The following is a 22,433-nucleotide window of genomic DNA, read 5'->3' as shown; positions in this document are numbered from 1 at the left end:
GAAAAGAGCGCAAAAAAGAAGAATGCTGGGAGAGTTTCTTGCGCCGCTTCTTCTCTCTCAGAGCGCCATTTGTTTCCGAAGCGGTAGTAGTATCTAGTAGTATAAGAAATGACATCAAAAAGCGTTCTAAAGGAATCAATTTTGAGAAAATAAATGCCTTTTATGCCTTTTTATGCCTTTTATATCATCCACAGTCGGACGGTATGGTGGAGAGGTTTAACCAAACATTGGAGCGACATCTGGCAAAAGTAGTGGACAGTCATCAGGATAACTGGGATGAGTACATTCCACTGTTTCTTATGTCGTATAGAAGCGCAATACACGAAACAACAACGGTGACTCCTGCGTACGCCAATTTTGGAAGGGAATTGAAATTGCCAGCTGATTTACTCTCAGGCTGTCCACCGGATACTCCGAAAAGTATAACAGAATATGTGGATGCGTTACGGAAAAAGATGGTTGACATCTACGAGGAAATTAGAACAACTGGGCTTAAGGCAAATGAACGGATGAAGACCCGCTACGATCGAAGAGCTAATATTCCTAGTTTTGAAGAGGGAACCCTGATTTGGTTACACAATCCTGTAAGGCGAAAGGGGAAGTCTCCGAAACTCCAACCAAATTGGGAGGGACTATACAAAGTAATCACAAGGATAAATGATGTGACTCTCAGGATCCAGCGTACCCCTCGAAGTCCCCCGAAAATCGTACATGTCAATCGGGTGGCTAAGTACTACGGAAGCAACGATGATCGGGACGATCATGTCTTGGGAGGGGGCGGTGTTGCGTAGCAACCCTTCGAAGTATATGACGAGAGTTGTCAAACTTCAAGACATTGTTAATTTCAACAGCTCCGTCAGCAATACTTGTAGCTCAGCGGAAAAGTTTTTACTTTAGACGCTGTAGACCCGGGTTCGATACACCTACCAGTGTATGGATTTTTTTGGGTTTTGTAAAGTTAAAGGAAATTTCTAGTAAGTTCGGGATCAAATCGAACAGAAAAAAGGGATGGAAAATGTGTAAGCAGGATAAAATAGTTAAAAGAATTTTCTAGTACAATTTAAATTTAAAGATGGAATGGGAGAATAATTTTGAAAATAGAACGGATCCGGGGGTATATAAGCCGTACTAAGCGTGGCCTACGGCAGTTCTATTTCTGACTCGAAAGTGTAAAGAAGAAGAAGAAAAGAAGAAGTAGTGACAAGTGGAAGTGTTCCAAGAAGAAGAAGATAGAAGAGACTTAGTGTTCGGTGCGGTGTGACGCGTTGAAGGTACCGCCGCCCACAAGAGGAACAGCGGCAGACCGGCGAAGTGCAAGTTCAGTAAAAGTGAACGCAAATAAAGACTCGTTCCTATAAGCGGAGTATTATTTCCAATCCCTGACCCACTCCCGTGTCAATATTTTTATTTAAGCTCCTCAACGGCATCACAAATAACACTGATCTTTTGAGTCAAATATGCATCAAGGTTCCCCCACGTACTCCACGGCATCCTATTTCACTTTTTACGTACCCAACCCACAGGACCAATCTCGGTCATCATTCCCTAATACCCCGATTAAGTAGACTATATAATGAATTTATTAGTAGAGACAAGTCCATTGATCTGTTCAGCGATAATATAACAAAATTTAAAGATAAATTAATTAAGACACTCGATTCGTAGATATTAAAATTGTGAATATTTTTTCATTATTATTGTATTTTTATTTTTTATATACCTTTCATTGTATAAACTTAACATTAACATTACTTTATTTAGCCTTTACTTATTAATATATTATATAAATACTTATATAAATTTTAACTTTTTGTACGACTTGTATTTGTGTACATGCTGCAACTGCCTATAAATATAATTATGTCTATCCCTAGCACCTAAGACTTGTTTAATGTTAATGTATCACATGTAATTCTGTTGGTAGTTCATAACTAAATAAATAAATAAATAAATACGAAGCAACAAACTGATTCAACGAAATATCTTCTAATTCTGCAGGTCGATTTTCGTATTTTGCGAAACAATTTTCTTTCCAAATATTGGTATCTTTATCAGAAAGTCTTTCTAATTCTTTCTCTGTTTTTCGAATACGATGACGCTCCTGAGGCCACATCGTAGGTATGAATTCAACCTTAAGCGTTGATTTAGACATTGGTTCCCTAAGAAGAAACCATGCTGCTTCTTGGCTGGACATTTCTATTGTATTTAAATATTAACACTCATATGTCTTGTCATTTCAACTTAATCTAAATTTGGATTTTCTTCCAAAAGGTTCAGTAGTTCCTTCTCCACAACGTATGCAGCACAGGAATACTCATCTGTAATGTATTGGATATGCATGTTCGACTTCAAATGGTGAAATATAAATGGATTAAAAAAGATTTCGTTAGGATGCCGTTTAACGAAAACCATTGGCCTTGAAATTCCACCAGATAGAATTTTATGATAGTTCTCATCTGATGAAATGTTATTTTTACTATAAAAATCATCAATATCATCGTAGTTATTGTTTTCGAGATTTTGGTGTATTGTTTTATATCTTTTCTTATACTCATCATAAATATATCTTTCATCATCAGTAGATTTAGCCAAAGGCTTGAGTAGCATCGTTGACCTACTAGGCATGAAAGGGGCGTTGACTCTGCATTTTCGTTGATTCCGATCATTTTTATAACATGTAAAAGTGTGATGGTGTGTGACGAGATTAATATTTCCTGGCGCTTCTGTGCTCGATACTGAAATTAAATCATCAATAAGCTGAATAGTAGAATTCATGTCTGCTCCAAACGAATCTTTAGGCGCCTCATTCAGCCAAAGTAAAATATGAGCATGAGGACTTCCTCTGTGTTGAAATTCAATCCTCTTGAAATAATGTTGAACATAATGCTTACCGAATGGGCTAATGGTTTTATGTTGGAGAATTTTCATCATGACATTGAGGAGTTTATTAAAATAAATGTGCGCCATGTTGCAGCATCTTCATTTATTAATTCTGCCTTGATTTTATAATGCAGCTGATCAATTTCTAAATCAGTTATCTCCGTGCCATATTTCAATTTATGCAATGTTTTCAAAAGCCATTTTCATGATATTTCATTGGCACTCATCGTCAAAAATTCTGTTGGCTTACCAAGTTGCCGGATCATTGCTAAGAGTTTGTATCCCTGATCCATGTTAAGCCTAAAATTTTCAAAATATCATCCGTTTTTATCTCCAAACTATCGTTTTCTTCTTCTTTCTCTTCCTGAATTTTCCTTAACAGTTCATTACTGGACCACTTCCGAAGTTTAAAGCCTCCGCAATCAAGCATTTTGTTCATACTCTGATAGATTTCTATGCCTTTAGCAACGGACTCACATCCAGTCATGAGATCGTCGATGTAGAAATCTTGGAGCACTCGCTCTGACACTAGAGGGAACTCACAACCTTCATCATGCGCTAACTGTTGCAAAGCCTTTACTGCTAAGTAAGGCGCTGATGATGTACCAAAGGTTGCTTTATATCTGTGTCTGTCACTCTCAATCTGTACTCAATTACTCATGTCACTTGACCTACGATCATTGTACAATTCACATCCTTTTTGAATTACATTAATTTATCAATTATCTGGGCATTTAATTTACACCATTCTATACGCTAAAGATAGAAAATGGTGGCCCACTAGGGGAACAAAGAAGAATTCGCGAAATAATAACAATTAATACTGAAATACGACAAGACACCGGTTAGCACGGCGACCTAACGATCTTCAACATCACATCAGATCATTCCTATGGATGGAGCCTTGCAGTGGATATTTCTAAAATCACGGGCTGTATTGGAAAGTAGAAAAACCAAGAAGATTCGAGCAGTGAATCAGCTAAAGTTCCACATCGAGCAGTTACGAGTTCGTCCGCTAAGATAAGTGTCCTTCCTTAACTAATTCCTAAAAAACCTAATCACTAACAAAATAATATTCAAAATCATTAGTCATTTGTGTAAATTAAGTGTTTTTAGACAAGTTTTACAGCGTTTTATGCACGTAAATTTGTTATTTAGTGCAAAATTGCATCATCTTTTTTACCTACCCACATGTATAAAAAAGTGAACAAAGGAATTAACTTTTAGCTATTTATCGCAATATTATCTAAATTAATACATAAATCATTCAATTGTATGTTCACTATTCCGTAAAATAGGTCATTGGATACTTCCAAATTATTTTATTAGATTAAGCAATAAAAGATCACTCAATTGATATAAAGTTAAATTATTTTACGAAGTAACGTTGCTTTCGTATTTTAGGTTTTCTTGTTTCGTATTGTTTATACATACAATATTTAGCGTATTTGCCGAATATTCCAGGTTAATATTTATCATCACCGTGCGCCGTTTGCAAGAACATACTTATCCCGTTGGATTACATTGGCCGGCCGCGTCTCCTGCACCTGCCGGGAGCGAACTGTTGATCCTAATCACCCCCACGAATTAGGGTTGAAACTCCCTCAAATTCAAATAGCCAAATTTGATGGCGCATATTTCCGTTGGTTGGAGTTTCGGGATACTTTTGAAAATCTGATACATAAGAATTATCGCATATCAGACATCCATAAATTCCATTACCTAGTATCTTATTTGCAAGACGACGCGGCCAGGATTATTTCAAATTTGGAGGTTATATATACCAACAATTATGCTGAAGCGTGGAAGATGATTTGCAATAGATACGACAACAAAAGAATATTGATTAATCATTATTTAATATTAAACAGCTTCCACGGGAATCAGTGCGATTACTACGATTTTTGGTTGACCACGTGACCAAAAATTTGCGCGCCTTAACAAGCCTAGGACAACCCACTGACAAATGGGATGTACTAATAATATTTATGTTATCATCTCAGTTAGATATCAATACGTTGTTAAAATGGGAGGAATATCGCAACAATTTGGAAGGCGACGTACCTACCCTCGAACAATTTTATAAATTTATGATAGACCGTGCTGATGTGCTCGAGTCATTGAATCGTAATAATCGGTCTGACGTTACTAGCATGTCAAAGGTGACCAGTGCCCCTGTGCGTTCTATAGCTAATAATAATTATATTCAAAGGCAAGGTCAAAATCAAAACAGTGTCGTAAAATCGTTTGCGAGCACCAGCAATAATTATAGAAAGAAACCAAATACTACATTTATGTGTATTATTTGCAATGAGCGTCATAGGATATATGATTGTCCAACGTTTAAAGCGAAGGGGGTTGACGAGCGAATGATGGAGGTGACGAAGCATAAATTGTGTGTTAATTGTTTGAGACAAGGTAACCCCGAAAGCGAGTGTCGTATGGGGCCATGCCGTGAACGCGGCTGCACCGAGCGTCACAATAGTCTGCTCCATCGCCCATCATCCTCCTCAAGCCACCTCGCTCTCATTGATGAACAAGATGAAAATGAAATTATCGTTAACTATTCTAATCACAATACAAATCAGGTGTTATTATCTACTGCTATCATTGATGTATCGAATCCAGTTGATCATCAAAAGGTCAAAGTTCGTGCTCTTTTAGATTGCGGTAGCCAATCTTCATTTATATCTGAGTCCCTAAAGACCAGACTGTCATTAAAGTCTCGCCACATGGACACACTAAAGGTCATTCGTATAGGCAACACTTCTTCAATGAATGTAATTGAAAGTTGTGATATTCAATTGAAAGCAACAAATAGTAATTTCAGGGCAATGTTATTGTGTTTTGTGTTAAATGAGCTCACCGGTCGTTTACCAAAGACGCCGGTTGACATCAAGTCAATTAAATTACCTACTGAAACGTCCGGGCAACTAGAGCGGCTTTTTTCTTTAGACAGTCAAACGTCCAGGCAACCAGAGTGGCCCAGTCGACTTGCGTATTTATTTTGTGTTATAATCTGTAGTATGAGTGAATTAGCTTGTCAAATACGATTTTTAAGACTCTATGGTAAGTAATTGTAATAGGCTTATCTTTAAATATCAAGTATCCGAGCAAAAATTAAAAGAAATAATTAATTGAAAATCGGTTTGCGGGGGGAATTGTCATTTGTTTATTTTTGTAGTGTCAAGTGTTTTGTTATTGTTTTGTTTATCATGTAAGTGTAATATTTTAATTACGTATTATATTTGTTTTATATATGAAATTAATCCTCATGATATCTAGTTTCCGATTTTATCTACAAATTTCATATAAAATTCTTCTTACGACATTAAATCGACAAGTAATAACAGTATGATCGATACTACTTTATCGATTTGGTTTAAATATCAAATTTTTATTGTAATCCAATTAATTAACAGTAAATCATTGCTTGTAATAGGGACAAAATATCATAAATATAATGTTTATAATATTCAACAATCTGGATGTATTGAGACAACCAAGTATTTCACGTTTTACTTGTGCATTCCGCAGATAAATTGTAGGTATATACTAAGAATGGGTGCTTTATTTTAGTTTAATGCAACAATCCCGTAAGTCGAAGTAATGACATATTAATATCAAAAAATAGGTTATATAGTCTATTTCAATAATAATTAAGTTTTATTAATGTGTGCGCTAATATTTTACATAAAAACTTAATATAATGTTATCACATTTCTACCTATAATCTCGAGCTTTAACCTTTTATTTATATATAACTTGGGTTCAAAAACATAATTTATGATTTTACACGTTGATTTTCTATACTTTTAACTACGTGAATGTATTTTTTATATAGCCATAGGTGGAGTCGTTATGTAATTATATCGCTTTTAATAATGATGAATCTCGCGCTCGCCGTCGGATAATCTTAATCGCGTCATCGGACGTTTCGCTACCTGCCAGCTGTCATTAATCGGACGTTGCAATAGTTTTATCAGAAAATATTCAGTTGGCTGACCCCATGTTTTATCAGCCAGCTCCCATAGATGTACTAATAGGTGCTGATCTCTTCTGATATATTCTACGAAACGAACAACGTTCTCTAGGACCAAACAATCCTAAGTTAAGGAGTTCACAGTTAGGTTAGATAATCTGTGACCCTATAAATTCAGCAGTATTTAGCACCAGGATACACTGTAATCACGCCATTGTCTCTTCATCGCAAAATGAAAATATAGAACAGTTAGTTTCTAAATTTTGGAAGTTAGAAGAAGTTCCGAAAAAGTTAATCATAAGTGAAGATGAAAGCGAGTGAGAAAGGCACTTTCTCGCTAATACCATAAGAGATGAAGGAGGTAGGTTTTGTGTCAAATTACCTTTGAAAGAATCAGTAGATTGTTAAGGTGATAGCTACAATCTTGCGAAAAAACGATTCATTAATTTAGAAAAACGGTTCAAGCGTAATCCAAACCTTAAATCTGAATACACAGAATTCATAAGAGAATATGCAGAATTAGGGCATCTCTCTCATCATGCGGTCATACGTCAAGAGAGCGAGTCTACCAGTTTCAATTTAACTAAGGATGCATTCACAATGACACTTCGGCGTTTTGTAGCGCGCAGAGGCAGACCAACGGAAATATTTTGTGATAACGGAACTAACTTCGTAGCAGCCGCATGGGAGTTAGGATCACTTATCAAGCAAAATCAAATCCCTCTATTTGATTTTGCAAGTCAAAATTCTATTCAGTTTAAGTTTATTCTGGCTTACTCTCCTCATTTTGTTGGTATAAGTTGGTATATGGAAGATGGGAATTCCACATAAAGCGCGTCGTTGACACTAGACTTTTGAGGAACTTAATACTTTGTTTACACAAGTGGAGGCGATTTTGAACAGCCGTCCCTTGTGCCCCCTATCATCTTCTCCTAATGACCTCCTTTCCCTTTCCCCAGGACACTTCCTGATCGAAAGACCGTTAACTGCTCCACCGTCGCAACATCTGGGTGACTCTAAGGAAAATAAACTTCAACGCTATGAACGCTTAGAAAAAATGCAGCAACACTTCTGGCAAAGGTGGCAGCGTGAATATCTGTCTGAGATGCAGCAGAGAACAAAATGGAAAAGCAGTACATCAAAGCTGGACATAGGAGATATGGTACTCTTGGCAGATGATAATGCTCCTCCACTCTCTTGGAAGCTCGGGAGAGTACTACGCCTCATCACGGGAGCTGATGGAACAGCGAGAGTGGCAGACATCACCACTAATAAAAGCTGTGTTCGCCGATCTCTAGTAAGGCTGTGCAAACTGCCTACATCCGAGGAACTTCAAGGTTGAAAGTGATCTTTCAACGGCCGGGAGGATGTTCAGACTTAACGCCTGCACAAATATTACGCCAAAGCGAAAATTTTTCATACATCTGTCATGTAATCTGTCACTCTCAATCTGTACTCAATTACTCATGTCACTTGACCTACGATCATTGTACAATTCACATTTTTGTATTACATTAATTTATCAATTATCTCGGCATTTAATTTACACCATTCTATACGCTAAATATAGAACATGTATTGTGTAAATGCTATATTTATGTATAATGATATATTTTAATGTTAGATATGTTGTATACTTACTTATATATTGTTTAGGCCAAATATGCCTAAAGGGTTTTTATAAATAGTGAAACAGTCACCGCATTAATTAATTAATTTATTAATAAATTAAATATTGTGGGTGCACAAAGAGTTGCACTAATTCTTTCTCTTTCCTACCTGCACCCTATCCCTTCCACTTTCGGAGTAGCGCGAGCCCAGCTGATCGATGCGTTCCGCGAGGAGTAATTACTAAGTTAGTATTGATCAAGTATTGAACTTGTCAACGCCGTGATAACTCATTAATTCGTCTCCTTACGTGTAATCTCGTGATCAAGTGTCTTGTGATCCCTTGTTTTATCATTATCGAATTCGGGAAGAAAGAGTGGCCACTCAAAGAAAACGCCTACAAAATAAAGAGAGAAATTCGCGACCCGGCACGTGGTGGAAGAATCGCTGCTGCTCTGGTAAGTCCTCCTGTCTTATTTCCTTACACCGGCTTCCTAATTAAAATTTTCATCTAGATCCAGCGCATACATATTTTTTGGTCACTTCGGCCAGGGATATCTAACTTAATTAAATTTGTTAATTCTGTTAGTCGGCCGCCATATTAAATTGTTAATACTTAATACGTTGGCTGTTTCACTGTTACTTACTTAACATCAGTAGATATCTATTTAACGATGGCCACTTCTAAATCACAAGAACAAATATTTTAACGTAATTTACGTAGGTTAGAAATTAAAATAAAGGCCTACTTTACACGTATGCAGGATATGATACGATAGTATTGCGAAGTTGGATACTGCCGATAAAATAGACACATTTTTGTCTAAGGCTAGTACGATCGACATTATTCGGTCGGACTTTGTACGTACATTAGACGAACGTAATGAGTTGTTAGCTTCAGAAGTAAACGCTGGTGAGCCAAATTATGCAGCCATGCTCGCTTTTGAAGACCTATACCTGTTAGATTCAAATACTCGCAGTTGTCATTGCGTCCCAATACGCACAATACCTGTGAAACCAAAATGGCGTTTCACAAGTCAAGCCCAAAATTACCGAGGCTTGAATTAATGTATTTTAATGGCGAATTAGAAAATTTGCCTATATTTTATGAAACATTCAAATCTAGTATTCACGAAAGTATAGAACTAACTGATAGTGAGAAAATTCAATATTTAATGGGAACTATTTGTCAGGGTTTTATGCCAACGGCTGAAAACTATTCTGTTCTCTGGCAGACATTAATTATTAAATATAACGACAAACGCGTACAGGCTGCATCGTATTTCGATAAGCTGTTAAACTTACCTTCCGTTAACGAAGATTGTTCTAATAGTCTAGATAACTTCATAGATAAATATTCATCTCTAATTAGTTCGTTAAAACAATTAAATTTAGATAGTTTGGAAGATTTTATTTTTATTCATTTAGGTTCAAAAAAGGTTGGCTTAAATATTTTGAAATCATTTGAAATGCATCATGGTAGTTCAGTTAAACTTCCGTCATGTTCGCAATTTATAGACTTTATTCGTAATCAGTCACATATTTTACAACGAGCTAATAATATTGTAGGTACGAGGCAGTCTAGTAACAAGTCGGTAAAGAATAGTACGTCCGTTTCAACTTCTCGTCCCAATAGTAATAATTATAATAAATAAAATAAAATTAATAAGACTTTTGTTATTAAAGATCGAAACAAATGCTATTGCTGTGGTAATACAGAACATTTTCAGTTGCGGTTTTGTAAGAAATTTAATGCATTATCGCCCACGGAGCGTTTCAATTTTATTAAATTAAATAAAGGCTGTGTCAATTGTCTAAGTAAAGAACACACAGTTCGTCACTGTACTTCTAAATCGACGTGTACGCAATGTTCGCCGAGTCATCATTCACTTCTTCATTTTATGTCTGATTTAAATCGCGAACCTCACTCGAAAATACTGAGTGAACGGGTAACAAATGCCAGCTTTGCCACTAATGTTAGTTCATCGCAAGCTGCGCAAGCGACGGCCGCATCGCCACAATCTATTTCTTTGTGTGCCATTAATCCGAGCGTCGACGTACCGCGCGCACTATCGCCTGGTCATACTATTCTACTCGGTACCGCGCAATGTAACGTTAGAGCCAGTCCACACGGCGCGTTGCGTCAGCGTTGCGTCGACGCAGCGCTACCACTGCGTTGTTTTACATACAAATAACCAAGGTGTTCACACGGCGCGCTGCGTCGTCGCAACGCACACATGACGGACAGCAGCCCCCGAGACGAAGCGGGAGGGGGTGTACTCGTGCGACGTCGGAGCGTCAGCGCTCAGTTGCTTGTGCGTTGACAGAGAGGATACACGGAAGCTCATTTCGTTTTACGTTTACGTTTTTGTATTTAGTTTTATTTGCAGGGTAATTAGTTTTATTTGCAGGGTAAAATGAATACCATTGAAGAAATTGACATAGATTACTTGATTACATTGATACAGGAAAGGGAAATTATATGGGACAAGTCAAACGTAGATTTTATAAATAAAAATTTAAAAACAAAAGCCTGGGAAGACATATCAAAAGTTTTATTTCCTGATTACGAGAATTTCACAGCTGAACGAAAAAATAAAGTTGGTGAGTTCACAGTACAGATATTTATTTTTTTTTTTATTTAAGAGGGCTTTCAAGATTTTCTTGCACCGCCAATTCCGCGATCAGTACAAAATTAATATCTCGACACTCTAAAATTTTAAAACTTAGGGAATTTAGATTAGCGTGAGTACTATTTTATTACTTAGCTCAAAACTAACCTAGACTACGCTGAGTAGGTATAAAATATTATTTTTTTACTGATCGCGGAATTGGCGGTGCAAGAAAATCTTGAAAACCCTCATAATACAATTATACCTTATTTAGCTGCCAAGGCAGAGTTCCTCTAGTCATAAAATAGGTCGCATATTGCTGTCTTATGACATTCGGTGCTGTCTGTTCTTCATGTACGGGTTGTATTGGGAGAAATTCATCAACACTTATAGCAAATTTATCTCTTTGTCTAAAACCATCTCGATCAGCGACAAAATTGTGTAATACACAACATGCTTTTATAATGTCAGTAGCGAAGTCATAGGACACGTCTATCGGTCTGTGAAAAATGCGCCATTTGTTAGCCATAATCCCAAAAGCGCATTCGACATATCTTCTGGCTCTGCTTAGACGGTAATTGAAAACCTTTTGTTGTAAGTCGAGATTTTGACCGCCATATGGACGCATAATATGTTTGCTCAGTCCAAAAGCTTCGTCACCCACAAATACATACGGGGTTGGTATATTGCTACCAGAGAGTGGCTGGGGTTGAGGTAGTGGTAAGTTGTTGTTAATCATTAGCTCGTACAGTTTAGAATTTTGTAATATGGTTGAATCGCATTCTTTTCCGTATGCACCGATGTCGACAAATACGAATTTGTAATTTGAATCCACAATAGCTAGCAACACAATCGAAAAAAAGGCTTTATAATTAAAAAAAAGTGAGCCACTATTTGCAGGATTACACACGCGGATATGTTTGCCGTCGATGGCACCAACACATTGAGGAAAATTTGCCTTTACATCAAAACCCCTCGCTATTGTTTGGAAACTTTCAGTTGTCAGTTCAGGGATGTTGTCTCGAAGAAGATTGGTCCATATAGCACGACAAACTCTTTGTATTATATATGCAATAGTAGATTTTCCCCGTTTGAATTTGAAATGTAAATCAGTTATTGAATTTCCACTTCCTAGGTATCTGAAAAGAAAATAATTATTATAATATGCATTTATGAGATAGATAGATACCCGAAAAAAAATACTGACATATTCAGACATCGATAGCAAATAACTTTCTCTATGTAACCAATTAATTCTAGAATCGCGAAAAAAATAGCAGCTGTTGCATACATTTTGATTCAGTAGGTATTGCTTTTTGTATGTAACAGCTGTTATATTTTCACGATTCCAGAGTCGGTCACATAGTGTTTGTTAACGATATCTGAATATGTCATTAAATTTTATCGAGAAATTCACTATGTATAAATTATTAAATCATGTTTACTATTGGTTTTGCAGGTAATGATTTAATAAAAAAATGGAGAAGTGTAAAAGATAATTACTTCAGATATTCAAAAAAATTAAAAGAAGCATCAAAATCGGGCTCGGGCGCTACGAAACTGAAGAAGTATCATTTATACAATCAACTCCTTTTTTTGAGAAAAGTGGAACAAAATGCCACCGAATCTAGCTTAGACTCGCCTAGAGAAATCAACAATGAATCTACGTCTACAAATGATGACATTACCACAGACAACACTCCGCGCTATGTTCCAGTCGCGCGCAAAAGGGCAATGCAAATGGATGAGTTTGAAAGAGAAGGACTAAAACTTCTCAAGGAGCCGGAAAATCGCCATATGTCCTTTTTCAGAGCTATATTGCCATCTATTCAAGAATTTTCCGACCGAGAAACTCTCCGTTTCCAAAGTAAAGTTATACAAATTATAGATGAAATGCGGTATGGACAAACATCATCATATGTGAGTGGCCCATCAACGTCTCACCAACCACCATATGGGTATCAAACAGCAAATTTTCAAAGTACATACATTTCTGATTTTAATAATTCAATTACATCTCCAGAAACAGCTCAAGCAAGTGAAGAAACTGAATACGATTTTTCTAATTTGTAATTACTGGATGATATCTCTCTTAAATAATGTCTAAATTTAAAATTATGACAATTGCTGATTATTTGTGAGTTGATTACTCTCTTAAATAATGTCTAAATTTAAAATTATGACAATTGCTGATTATTTGTGAGTTGATTACTAATTAAACAAACCAAAAAAACTGTTATATTTTTATTACTTAAATATATTTATATAGTTACCTTAAAGTGATTCCCAGCATTTCTACTGGTTCCACTGGATTCCTCATATTAGTATAGTTTTTTCGTATGTGTGGTTCTAAGGACTTCAATAAACATTCGAAGCTGGATACACTCATTCTAAAAAAATTATAAAACTTCTTTTCGTCTAATAGCAACTCCCGATATTCTAAAAAAAAAAACTGTCCATCACGATTTCTTAATGAAATGAAAGGACTGATCCAGTACCGTCTTGTGATCTTGCGTCGATTTCGGCGGTGACGTAGTAATAGGAGCAATGCTAGACGTCTTTTCCGATCCATGATTTGCTATAGACTGACTGCGAATTTTTTTCAAAATACTTGCCGCAACTGTGCGTCGCCGCTGCGCCGACGGAACGTTGACTGCGTCATAGTAACGCTGCAGCGCCCGTGTGGCCGGCTATGCGTCAAAATATTTGCGTTGCGACGACGCAACGCAACGCAACGCGCCGTGTGGACACGCTCTTATTGATTGCGCGGGAAATAAAAACACCGATCGGATTTTAGTGGACAGCGCGTCGCAAAGGGATTTAATTACGCTTAATTGTTGTAAGAAATTAAATTTACAACTATTGCCCTCCCCCAGAAAATATGTGTACGGAGTAGGTGACTTAACGAAACCTATTGAAGGATATACTAATATTACTAATATTACGTTCACGTTTGGACGATTCCATTTCTTTTACTATTAAGCCTTTAGTGACTCATTGTTTTTTTTTTTTTTTGAGAGGAGGAAATACGGTCACGTAATTAAGCCCCGGACACCCCATACCGACTAAAACCTCCTCTGTGCTGTTTGCAGCCCTGGCTTTCACATCGAAGTAGGACGTGGGCCGTGGAGGCCGCAAAGGCTACGCAACAACAGTCGCGGGGCGTCTCCTAAGGAGACGCGAACCACAGACCGGCTGTGTACTTGTGGGAAGGAGAGAGAATGAAAATGAAGATGAAATGAAGATGAAAGATGAAAAGGTGATAAGAACACACTCGCCGGCGAGTGTGGTGATGTTTTGTGTAATGTATGTATGTGTTTATGATTGTATGTGTGTGTGTGTTTGTATGTATGTACGTAGTGTAAATGTTTGTGTGCATGTATGTTTGTGTTTGTGTCTGTTTGTGGAGTGTGTTTGTGATTGTGTAAGTGGTGTATGTCAGTCCGTCAGTCAGTCCGTGTGTGAGTGAGTGTAGTGAAGCGATTACAGGACGAGGACTAACGTCTCGTCGGGTATCAAAACAATGTGTGGTGTATCTAGGGTGCGGGCCGCTGGCCATCGTCAGAGCGACGAGTGCCAGTGGTTTGCGGTGGTTGACCGCGCCTACGCCTGCGAAGGCGGTGTGTGCGTGTCTGTGTCGGTGTTTGTGTGGGTGTCGCGTTTGCGATGGTGATGTCGTCATCCGGGTCTACCGTTACGTGTCTGGGACGTCTTATTGGGTTGAGACTATGGTGAAGGGTGGTGTACCCGCATGCCTTCCTAACCAAGATGTTGGGATGGTTAGGCGCCTTGTCAAAGAAGCGTCGCGAGATCTCTTTAAAGTGTTGAGCTATCGTCGGAAGCTCTAGGTCGCGGTGAAGATCAACGTTTCGGATGAACCACGGGGCTCCGGTTGCCATGCGCGTGAATTTATTTTGAACTACTTGCAAACGACGTAAGTAGCTCGGTCGGGTGTGCGCGAAAACGACGCTTGCGTATGACAGTATGGGCCGTACGATGGTTATGTACAGCGTCACTTTGTGTTTGAACGGAATTTTGCTTCGCCCACAAGTGGATAAAGGCGACTGAGGACAAATCGGGCTCTATTGCATACCGTATCAATATGTTTCTTGAAATTCATATTGCTGTTGAACGTGACTCCTAAGTATTTGTAATCCTTCACCCACGGTATGGGTGTTTCATACAATTTAATGACGTCAGTCGGTCGTTTTTTAGCGCGGATGCTATTCGCGTTACCGAAGAGTACCGCTGCACTCTTGGTGGGGTTCACTTCAATCCGCCATTTTCTGAACCAGTTGCCTAGTTCATCGACGGCGGCTTGAAGCACTTTAATGTTCCTGCTCAAGGTTGAGCGGTTCAATAGAGCGGAGCCAAAGTAGAGTGCCGTATCGTCAGCGTACTGAGCGAGCTGGACACTTGGAAACTTGGGAATGTCGCTCGTGAAGAGCGAGAAAAGAGTGGGAGAGAGGACTGAACCCTGTGGCACGCCAGACCTGATGGGTCTGGGTGAGGATAGGGTGCCCTCTACTCGATATCGGAAGGAGCGATCAGTAAGGTAGGCTCGTATGATGCGCACGAGCCTGTCTGGCACTCCCAATTGATACAGCTTGAATACTAAGCCGTTGTGCCATACCTTGTCGAATGCCTTCGCGACATCGAAAAACACGGCTGCCGTGGTAGCGTGAAGTTGACGCCGTACGAGAATGTACTCGGTGAGTCGGTGAGCCTGCTGGGGACACGAGTGAGCGGTTCTGAATCCGAACTGTATGTCGGGTATCAGGTTGAGCTCCACGATGTAATGATTAAGACGCGCGAGAATTAATCTTTCGTAAAGTTTCCCGATCGAGTTAATTAAGCTAATAGGCCTATAGCTACTCGGATTAGCTTTAGGTTAATTGGGTTTTGGGATACCGATAACAATGGAATCCTTCCATTGTTCGGGGAACGCGCTGTTAGACAATAGAATATTAAAAATGGTAACCAATAAATTAATAAGAGTCGAGGGTAGGATTTTAAGAACCCTATTGTTAATAGTGTCGGGCCCCGGGGCCTTCTTGGAGTTAAGCTCCTTAATGATTAGCTTCACCTCTTCGTAAGAGGTGGGTTTTATTACATCGCCTGAAGGGCTCAGAGCGGAGCGACGTTCAACTTCACGATCAACTTCGTCAACGTGTGTCGGGTCGGCTGCTGCATTTGGAGAGCACTGACTCTCGAGACTATCGGCGAGGCATTCAGCCTTCTCATCGTCATCGAGCGCCGGCTGCAGTCCCGGTCTGTCCAAAGGAGGCATGACAGTGGGCGGCTCCTGTTTGAACGCGCGAGGCAGCTTCCAGAAAGCCACATGTGATGGCTTAAGGTTGCCGAGCAAGCGGTCCCAACGTTCGCCGCGGAGTTCCGCCATACGTTCCCGTACCTCCCGCTGTAGGTAGCGGAGGTGGCGCCTATTCTCGACCGACGGGTACCTATCGTAAAGTCTTAAAGTCTAGTGGCTCTGTGCTTCTGTGTGAGTAAGTTCCTGACCCCTGGAGGCAGGTTTAGGCGATGCGGTTGCATCGTCGGAACCTGCCTGGAGCAGGCCTTGATCCTATTCTGTATATGTGACGTCACATGAGAGATAGCACTGTGAGCCGTGTCGACCGAGTCGATGACGTCCGGTATAAGGTCAAGGTCGTCGGACTTGATAGACTCGAAATCCTATTCCAGCCGTTGCCAGTCGATCACTGTTTTCGTCGGTGGTTGAAAGTTAACCGGTGGGCCTATATTTAGGACGACGGGCCGGTGGTCTGACTCTAATTCGTGAAAAACCTCGATTGAATTTACATTGAGCGTTACGTTCTTAAGTAACGCAACGTCTAGAATGTCGGGTCGGTGCGCGACGTTATCCGGATAATGTGTTGGTTCGTCGGGTGCTATAACTGAAAAGTTCAGCGTGTCTGTCAGCGAATCTAATAAGATTCCGTTTCTATTTGTGGCTCTACTGTTCCAGCTGGAGTTTTTGGCGTTAAGATCGCCGCCCACTATGACTGTGGCCCCGTGGCCGAGTAATGCTTCTATATCTGTGTATAATACTTGTTTGTTGGGCGGAAGGTAAGCTGAAATAACAGTGATAGGCTGGTGATTCGCCATACTGACCCGGATGGCAGAGGCCTCGATGTTAGTGAGGATCGGAGGATCTATATTGAAAGGAGAGAAGGTTAGCACTCCCCTTGACAAGGATGGAACACATTAAATGGTTAAGGCACAACTTGACCATATTTTTTGGTAAATGTATACACTTCTACAATAAAGTCCCAGCCACTGTTCAGGCATTGTCTATAAATAAATTTAAATGTTTTATAAAAAAATGGCTCTGTCGTAAATCCTATTACTCCACTGCTGAATATCTAAATGATCGGACAGCCTGGGACTAGATTGTGATTATTTTATAGCAACTGTACAATATTGTATATTTTTATTGAAAAGAGCGCAAAAAAAAAGAATGCTGGGAGAGTTTCTTGCGCCGCTTCTTCTCTCTCAGAGCGCCATTTGTTTCCGAAGCGGTAGTAGTATCTAGTAGTATAAGAAATGACATCAAAAAGAATTCTAAAGGAATCAATTTTGAGAAAATAAATGCCTTTTATGCCTTTTATAGGTATACAGTGTAGAGACCTTTTAAAATAAATGAGGGTGCCGCCCATACGGGTGGTGCGATCATTCCTGACTAAGTTATAATTAGCGATACGCGGATCGCGTATACGTGGTTTTAGAAATGTCTCTTGCACTAAGAATAGGTCTAATTGATGTTCGTGAGCGAACACCTTCACCAAGTCTAGTTGAGGCTTAAGGCCTTGGGCGTTAAAATACGCTATACGGAGCGTATGTGGTTTAATCCGTCCGCTTACGTAATTAGGCATCGCGAATGTTTTTATACTTTCGCCCTATATCGGTGAGGGCACGGAATATTTTGCCGTTGTCTGCCATAACTTGCAGGAGCGACGGCGGGTCGTCCCGGACAGCCTCGAGCCTGCTGGCCAGGGCTATGATTTCATCTATGTCGAACAGCTCTGACAGTTCGAACATGAAGGCAAAGGTGCTGCCGCCTTGGTTACCTGTTGCCGCGGACGCGGGCGCCGGTGGCCTCGGTCGCGGGACCGACGCCGCCGGGCGGGACGCTAGCGGTGGCCGGAGGGGCGCGGGGGCCGCGAGAGTGGCCTCTGTGGCAGCGTTGGCAGCCGGAGGAGACCTCGCCCAGGCGTTTACCTTCGGAGGCGGCGCAGGTTTGAAGGTCGGAGTGAACTCCACCTTCTCTGCTCTGCCTTGCGGCTGGCAGCGCCCTGGGTGACGCTTGTGTTACGGTGCCTTGGGACACCCGCGATAGCTCGCGGGGTGCCCCTTCTCCCCGCACAAGACGCAGGCCGGGGGCTCCGCGCATTGCGCTGGTCGAGGGCACTCCGGCGTGCCGTGTTTGCCGAGGCACTTCACACACCTCGGGGTGTGTTCGCAGTTGCGTGCCGAGTGCCCGTATAACTGGCATCTGTGACACTGACCAGGCCCCCCGCGGTTGCGAGGAGCTTCGGCCCGGATGCCCTGAAGGGAGCAAACCAATTTTATGTTAAAAATTTCCTTTCCCTCTTGCGTGAGGTCGAGGACGACGAGAACCATGTTAAATGGTTGTTTGTTGGTGGTTCCGCGCATACGGTGCACCTCGTGTGCAGGGCAACCCTGCTCTTTGAGGTCCGACAGAATGTCGGCCTCGTCTAACTCTCTTGGGAAGTTCCTAATAACGACCCTCAGACGCTTCTCCTCAGGTAGGGCGTACGTGTGGAAACCCACACTCAGCTCTCTAAGAAGGGATGTCAAGGCGCGGTGGTCCGCTACCTCTTTGGTCTCTAATTTGATGAGAGATTGGTACGCCCTCGCCTGGAAGGAGAGCGTCTTCGGGATCCTATTTTTGATAACCAACCAGCGGCCTCGGTCTCCTATAAAAATAGGAACCGGGCGCTTGGTCGGAAGCGGTACGCGGGCTTTAGCGGGCGCGGGCGCGGGAGTGGAGCCAGTCGTGGCGGCGGCTTTCTTGGCGGGTGTGCCATCAAGAGAAGGCGATTCGCGACCGCGCTTCTTCTTGCGACTGACGGTGATGAAGCCGTCAGCATCTGACGCGACACTCTCCGCTCTCGACGGTAGAGCGGTTTCAGCTGGGCCGGTGAAGCACTGGAAGCCTGAGGGGCTTCCGTGCGGTCAGGACTGACTGCGGGGACCTTAGGGGTCGCCTGCGCGTCAAAGTACGCCTGAAGGACAGGCGGACGGGCTGATCGGGTGATCACTTTCCTTGGTTTGACCGAAGCTACGGAGCTTGCGTCGGAGTCATTACCTAGTTCCATTTCGGATTCCCGTCGGAACCCGAAACGTCAGACGATGAGTTATATTTGTTGGATTTCGCTTTGATAGCGGCATCCTCTGTCTCGTTGATTGTTACGTTCATTAGCGGAGCGATCTTCTCCGAAAATAACCTATCTAAGAGAGCGCTGAAGAAGCCCTCGTCGGAAACCATTGGTGAAGCCATGGTTGTCATATTTATTAACTAGGTTGGGCGGGCAACAACCCCCGCTGCCCGGGTCAGGCAGAGGGGGAATATAATAATTAAGTGGACAACTATAGTTAAGTTGTACACTTGCACATTAATAAATAATATTAATAATAATAAAATATGCAAAAATTAAAAGAAATTAATAATAATAATTAAGCCTAAGACTAAGCTTTGCTGGATGTAGACTGGCCGGGCCGGAACCCCGATGCACGCTGTGCAGGCCCCCGCGGAGAAGACACACACGGCACGAACTGCAACTCACAAACACACACGATTAGCGTGCAGAATCGCGAAACACAGCACAGGTGCTAACTAAGACGATCGTAAAACCGGGTAACTAACACAGATAATAACTAAGCTACGTTCCGCGAAGGAACGTAACATGTGCGAGACTCAAAGAGTCCCGAACAATAGCATGCGATAACAATAGCTAGCCCAGGTGGCCTGAGCAGATAGTGCGATAACGCAGGTAATAAAAATATTCGAAGGAGGACAGATAACGCGGCACGTGTGCTCGCGTTGCCTGCCTGAATCGAACTGACTCATCGTGTTACCGGCGAGTTACCGTCCGCTACAATTGATTGCGAACGTCTAGATTATTTAAAAGGCATTCAATTAGCCGATTGTTCTTATTCAGAACCTAGTGATATCGACTTATTAGTTGGGTCCGATTTCTTCGCTCGTATAATACGACCAAATATTATTGCCCGTGGTATGAACGAACCCGTGGCTATCGAAACCTTATTTGGGTTTATTATTTACGGTCAGGCTCCGGTCTTATACCTCGAGACTGATATTCACACTTAATGCACATTAGATTACAATAATTCTTTTGAAAAATCCGTTGGTCGTTTTTTCGAATTGGAGGACGTACCTAAACCGAATATACTTTCGTCGGAAGAACAAGAATGTGAGAATTTTTATTCCGAGATCACCGCGCGTGATTATTGCGGTCGCTACATTGTTGCATTGCCATTCAAGGATGACCCGAGTAAATAAGGGAACTCGTTACAGGCAGCTACGCGTCGGTATTTATCTTTAGAGCGTAAATTATTATCGAACGTAGATATTCATTCAGAATATCATAGAGTATTTAGTGAATATTTAGAAAAGAGCTATTTAGCACCCATCACAAATAATAATTCGTTTAATTCTCATTATGTCATACCACATCACGTTGTCTTGCGACCTGATAAAAGTACCACAAAATTACGTGTGGTACTCGATGCAAGTATGAAGACATTATAAGGGTTGTCACTCAATGATATGTTGCATGTTGGACCAAATCTTCAAAATGATTTGTTTAAAATTATATTGAATTTTAGACTGTTTCCAATAGCGATCAGTGCTGACATTAAGCAAATGTTTTAAGGATTTTAGTTAAAAACGAAGATAGACCATATCAAATGGTTTTATACCGAGAAAACAACAATCAGCCGCTTCGCTTATTTCAAGTTACGAGGGTACCATTCGGCTTATGTTGTAGCCCGTACCTCGCAATACGAACGGTTCGTCAGTTGATAACCGACGAAGGCTCGCTTTTTCCGGCCGCGGCTCCTGTTGCTGAGCGTGATTTATTTATGGATGACCTCGCCACCTCTTGCGGAACCTCTCGCGAAGGCATCGAGTTATCTCAACAATTAATTGAGTTGTTCCATGCTGGCGGGTTCAATTTAGTTAAATTTTCTAGTAATTCGGTTGAAGTCATGAAAAGCATACCATCCTCCGCTCGGGTCACGTCTGATGTCGAGTTCAGCCCTGACGATTCGCTAAAAATATTAGGCCTACGGTGGCTACCGTCTGAAGATGTTTTTGCGTTCACAGTAAATATTCGTGAATGTGAATGCACGAAACGTAATATTTTATCCAATATTGCCCCAATAATGGGATTGGTGGCCCCAGTCACTCTACTGGGAAAATTAATTATTCAATCATTGTGGAGCGAATACATTGATTGGGATGAAAAGCCACCACAAAAAATAGTTTCTTTGTGGCGCCAAATTGAGTTGGAATTACATATTTTCGACATCGTTAAAATTCCGCGTTTTGTAGGATACGACCCACAGTGCGTTGTTAGTGTCTAAGGCTTCGCGGACGCTTCCGAGAAAGCATATGGTGGAGTCATTTATCTTCATATTTATTTTCCAAATGAAAATAAATTCTTAACTAATTTAATTTGTGCTAAATCTAGAGTAGCTCCTATACGTACCGTTTCATAGGCTAGATTAGAACTTTGCGGTAATTTAATTTTAACTAAATTAATGCGTTCAGTTGTCGAGACATATTCGCAGCGTATAAAAATTAATAATATTTATGCATTCACGGATAGCATGGATCAATGCACCAGCATCTCGTTGGCAAACGTTTGTGGCGAATAGGGTTGCTAAAATTCAAACCCTGTTGTTGCCTCGTAACTTCTATTTTATATCAGGTAAAGAAAATCCTGCCGACTGTTTGTCGCGTGGCCTCACTCCAGCATAACTGGTTGCTCATCCACTGTGGTACCATGGTCCGCGCTTTGCCGATCTGCCCATGTCTATTAACGAATATAATCAGACTACTGATACTAAGAGAAAAATTTAAAGAAATAAACATTTTGACTGTAGCTTCTCAATACATTTTCGATAATGTTTTGTATGTTCATAAGCACATTGAGGAATTTTCTAGAAACTGTGACATTCATAATGTTAACACGAGGAACAAACATAAACTTGTTATGCCTACTACTCGTTTGGGTCGAGTTAGTAAGTCTTTTGTTGGGTGATGTATATGCTTCTACAATGTG

At 40.7% G+C, this 22,433-nt stretch overlaps 1 protein-coding gene and 1 non-coding gene across 2 annotated transcripts; one reads left to right on the top strand and one right to left on the bottom strand.

The window, feature by feature from the left end:
* Positions 1-11,010: 11,010 nt before the first annotated feature.
* LOC126965708 (uncharacterized) lies at positions 11,011-13,834 on the bottom strand. Its single transcript, XM_050809455.1, has 2 exons — positions 13,356-13,834; positions 11,011-12,221 (listed from the first exon to the last, which is right to left on the bottom strand). Exons 1-2 carry the CDS (start codon positions 13,652-13,654, stop codon positions 11,342-11,344), a joined length of 1,179 nt encoding a protein of 392 aa, XP_050665412.1. The 5' UTR covers positions 13,655-13,834; the 3' UTR covers positions 11,011-11,341.
* Positions 13,835-17,253: 3,419 nt separating this feature from the next.
* LOC126965825 (U6atac minor spliceosomal RNA) lies at positions 17,254-17,343 on the top strand. The gene has a single exon (XR_007729614.1). It is a non-coding gene; the product is annotated as a U6atac minor spliceosomal RNA (small nuclear RNA).
* The last annotated feature ends 5,090 nt before the right edge of the window (positions 17,344-22,433 follow it).

The sequence above is a fragment of the Leptidea sinapis genome, chromosome 8 (genome assembly GCF_905404315.1).
Source record: "Leptidea sinapis chromosome 8, ilLepSina1.1, whole genome shotgun sequence".
In the NCBI taxonomy this organism is placed as follows: Eukaryota; Metazoa; Arthropoda; class Insecta; order Lepidoptera; family Pieridae; genus Leptidea; species Leptidea sinapis.
This window is presented reverse-complemented; position numbering and strand designations above follow the sequence as displayed.

Bases quoted from the DNA above. Each gene is read 5' to 3' on its own strand.
- LOC126965708 (XM_050809455.1), bottom strand. From the start codon at position 13,654: ATGGATCGGAAAAGACGTCTAGCATTGCTCCTATTACTACGTCACCGC. The intron at 12,222-13,355 runs GTAACTATATAA...TTTTCTTTTCAG, and splicing joins ATGCTGGGAATCACTTTAAG to ATACCTAGGAAGTGGAAATT.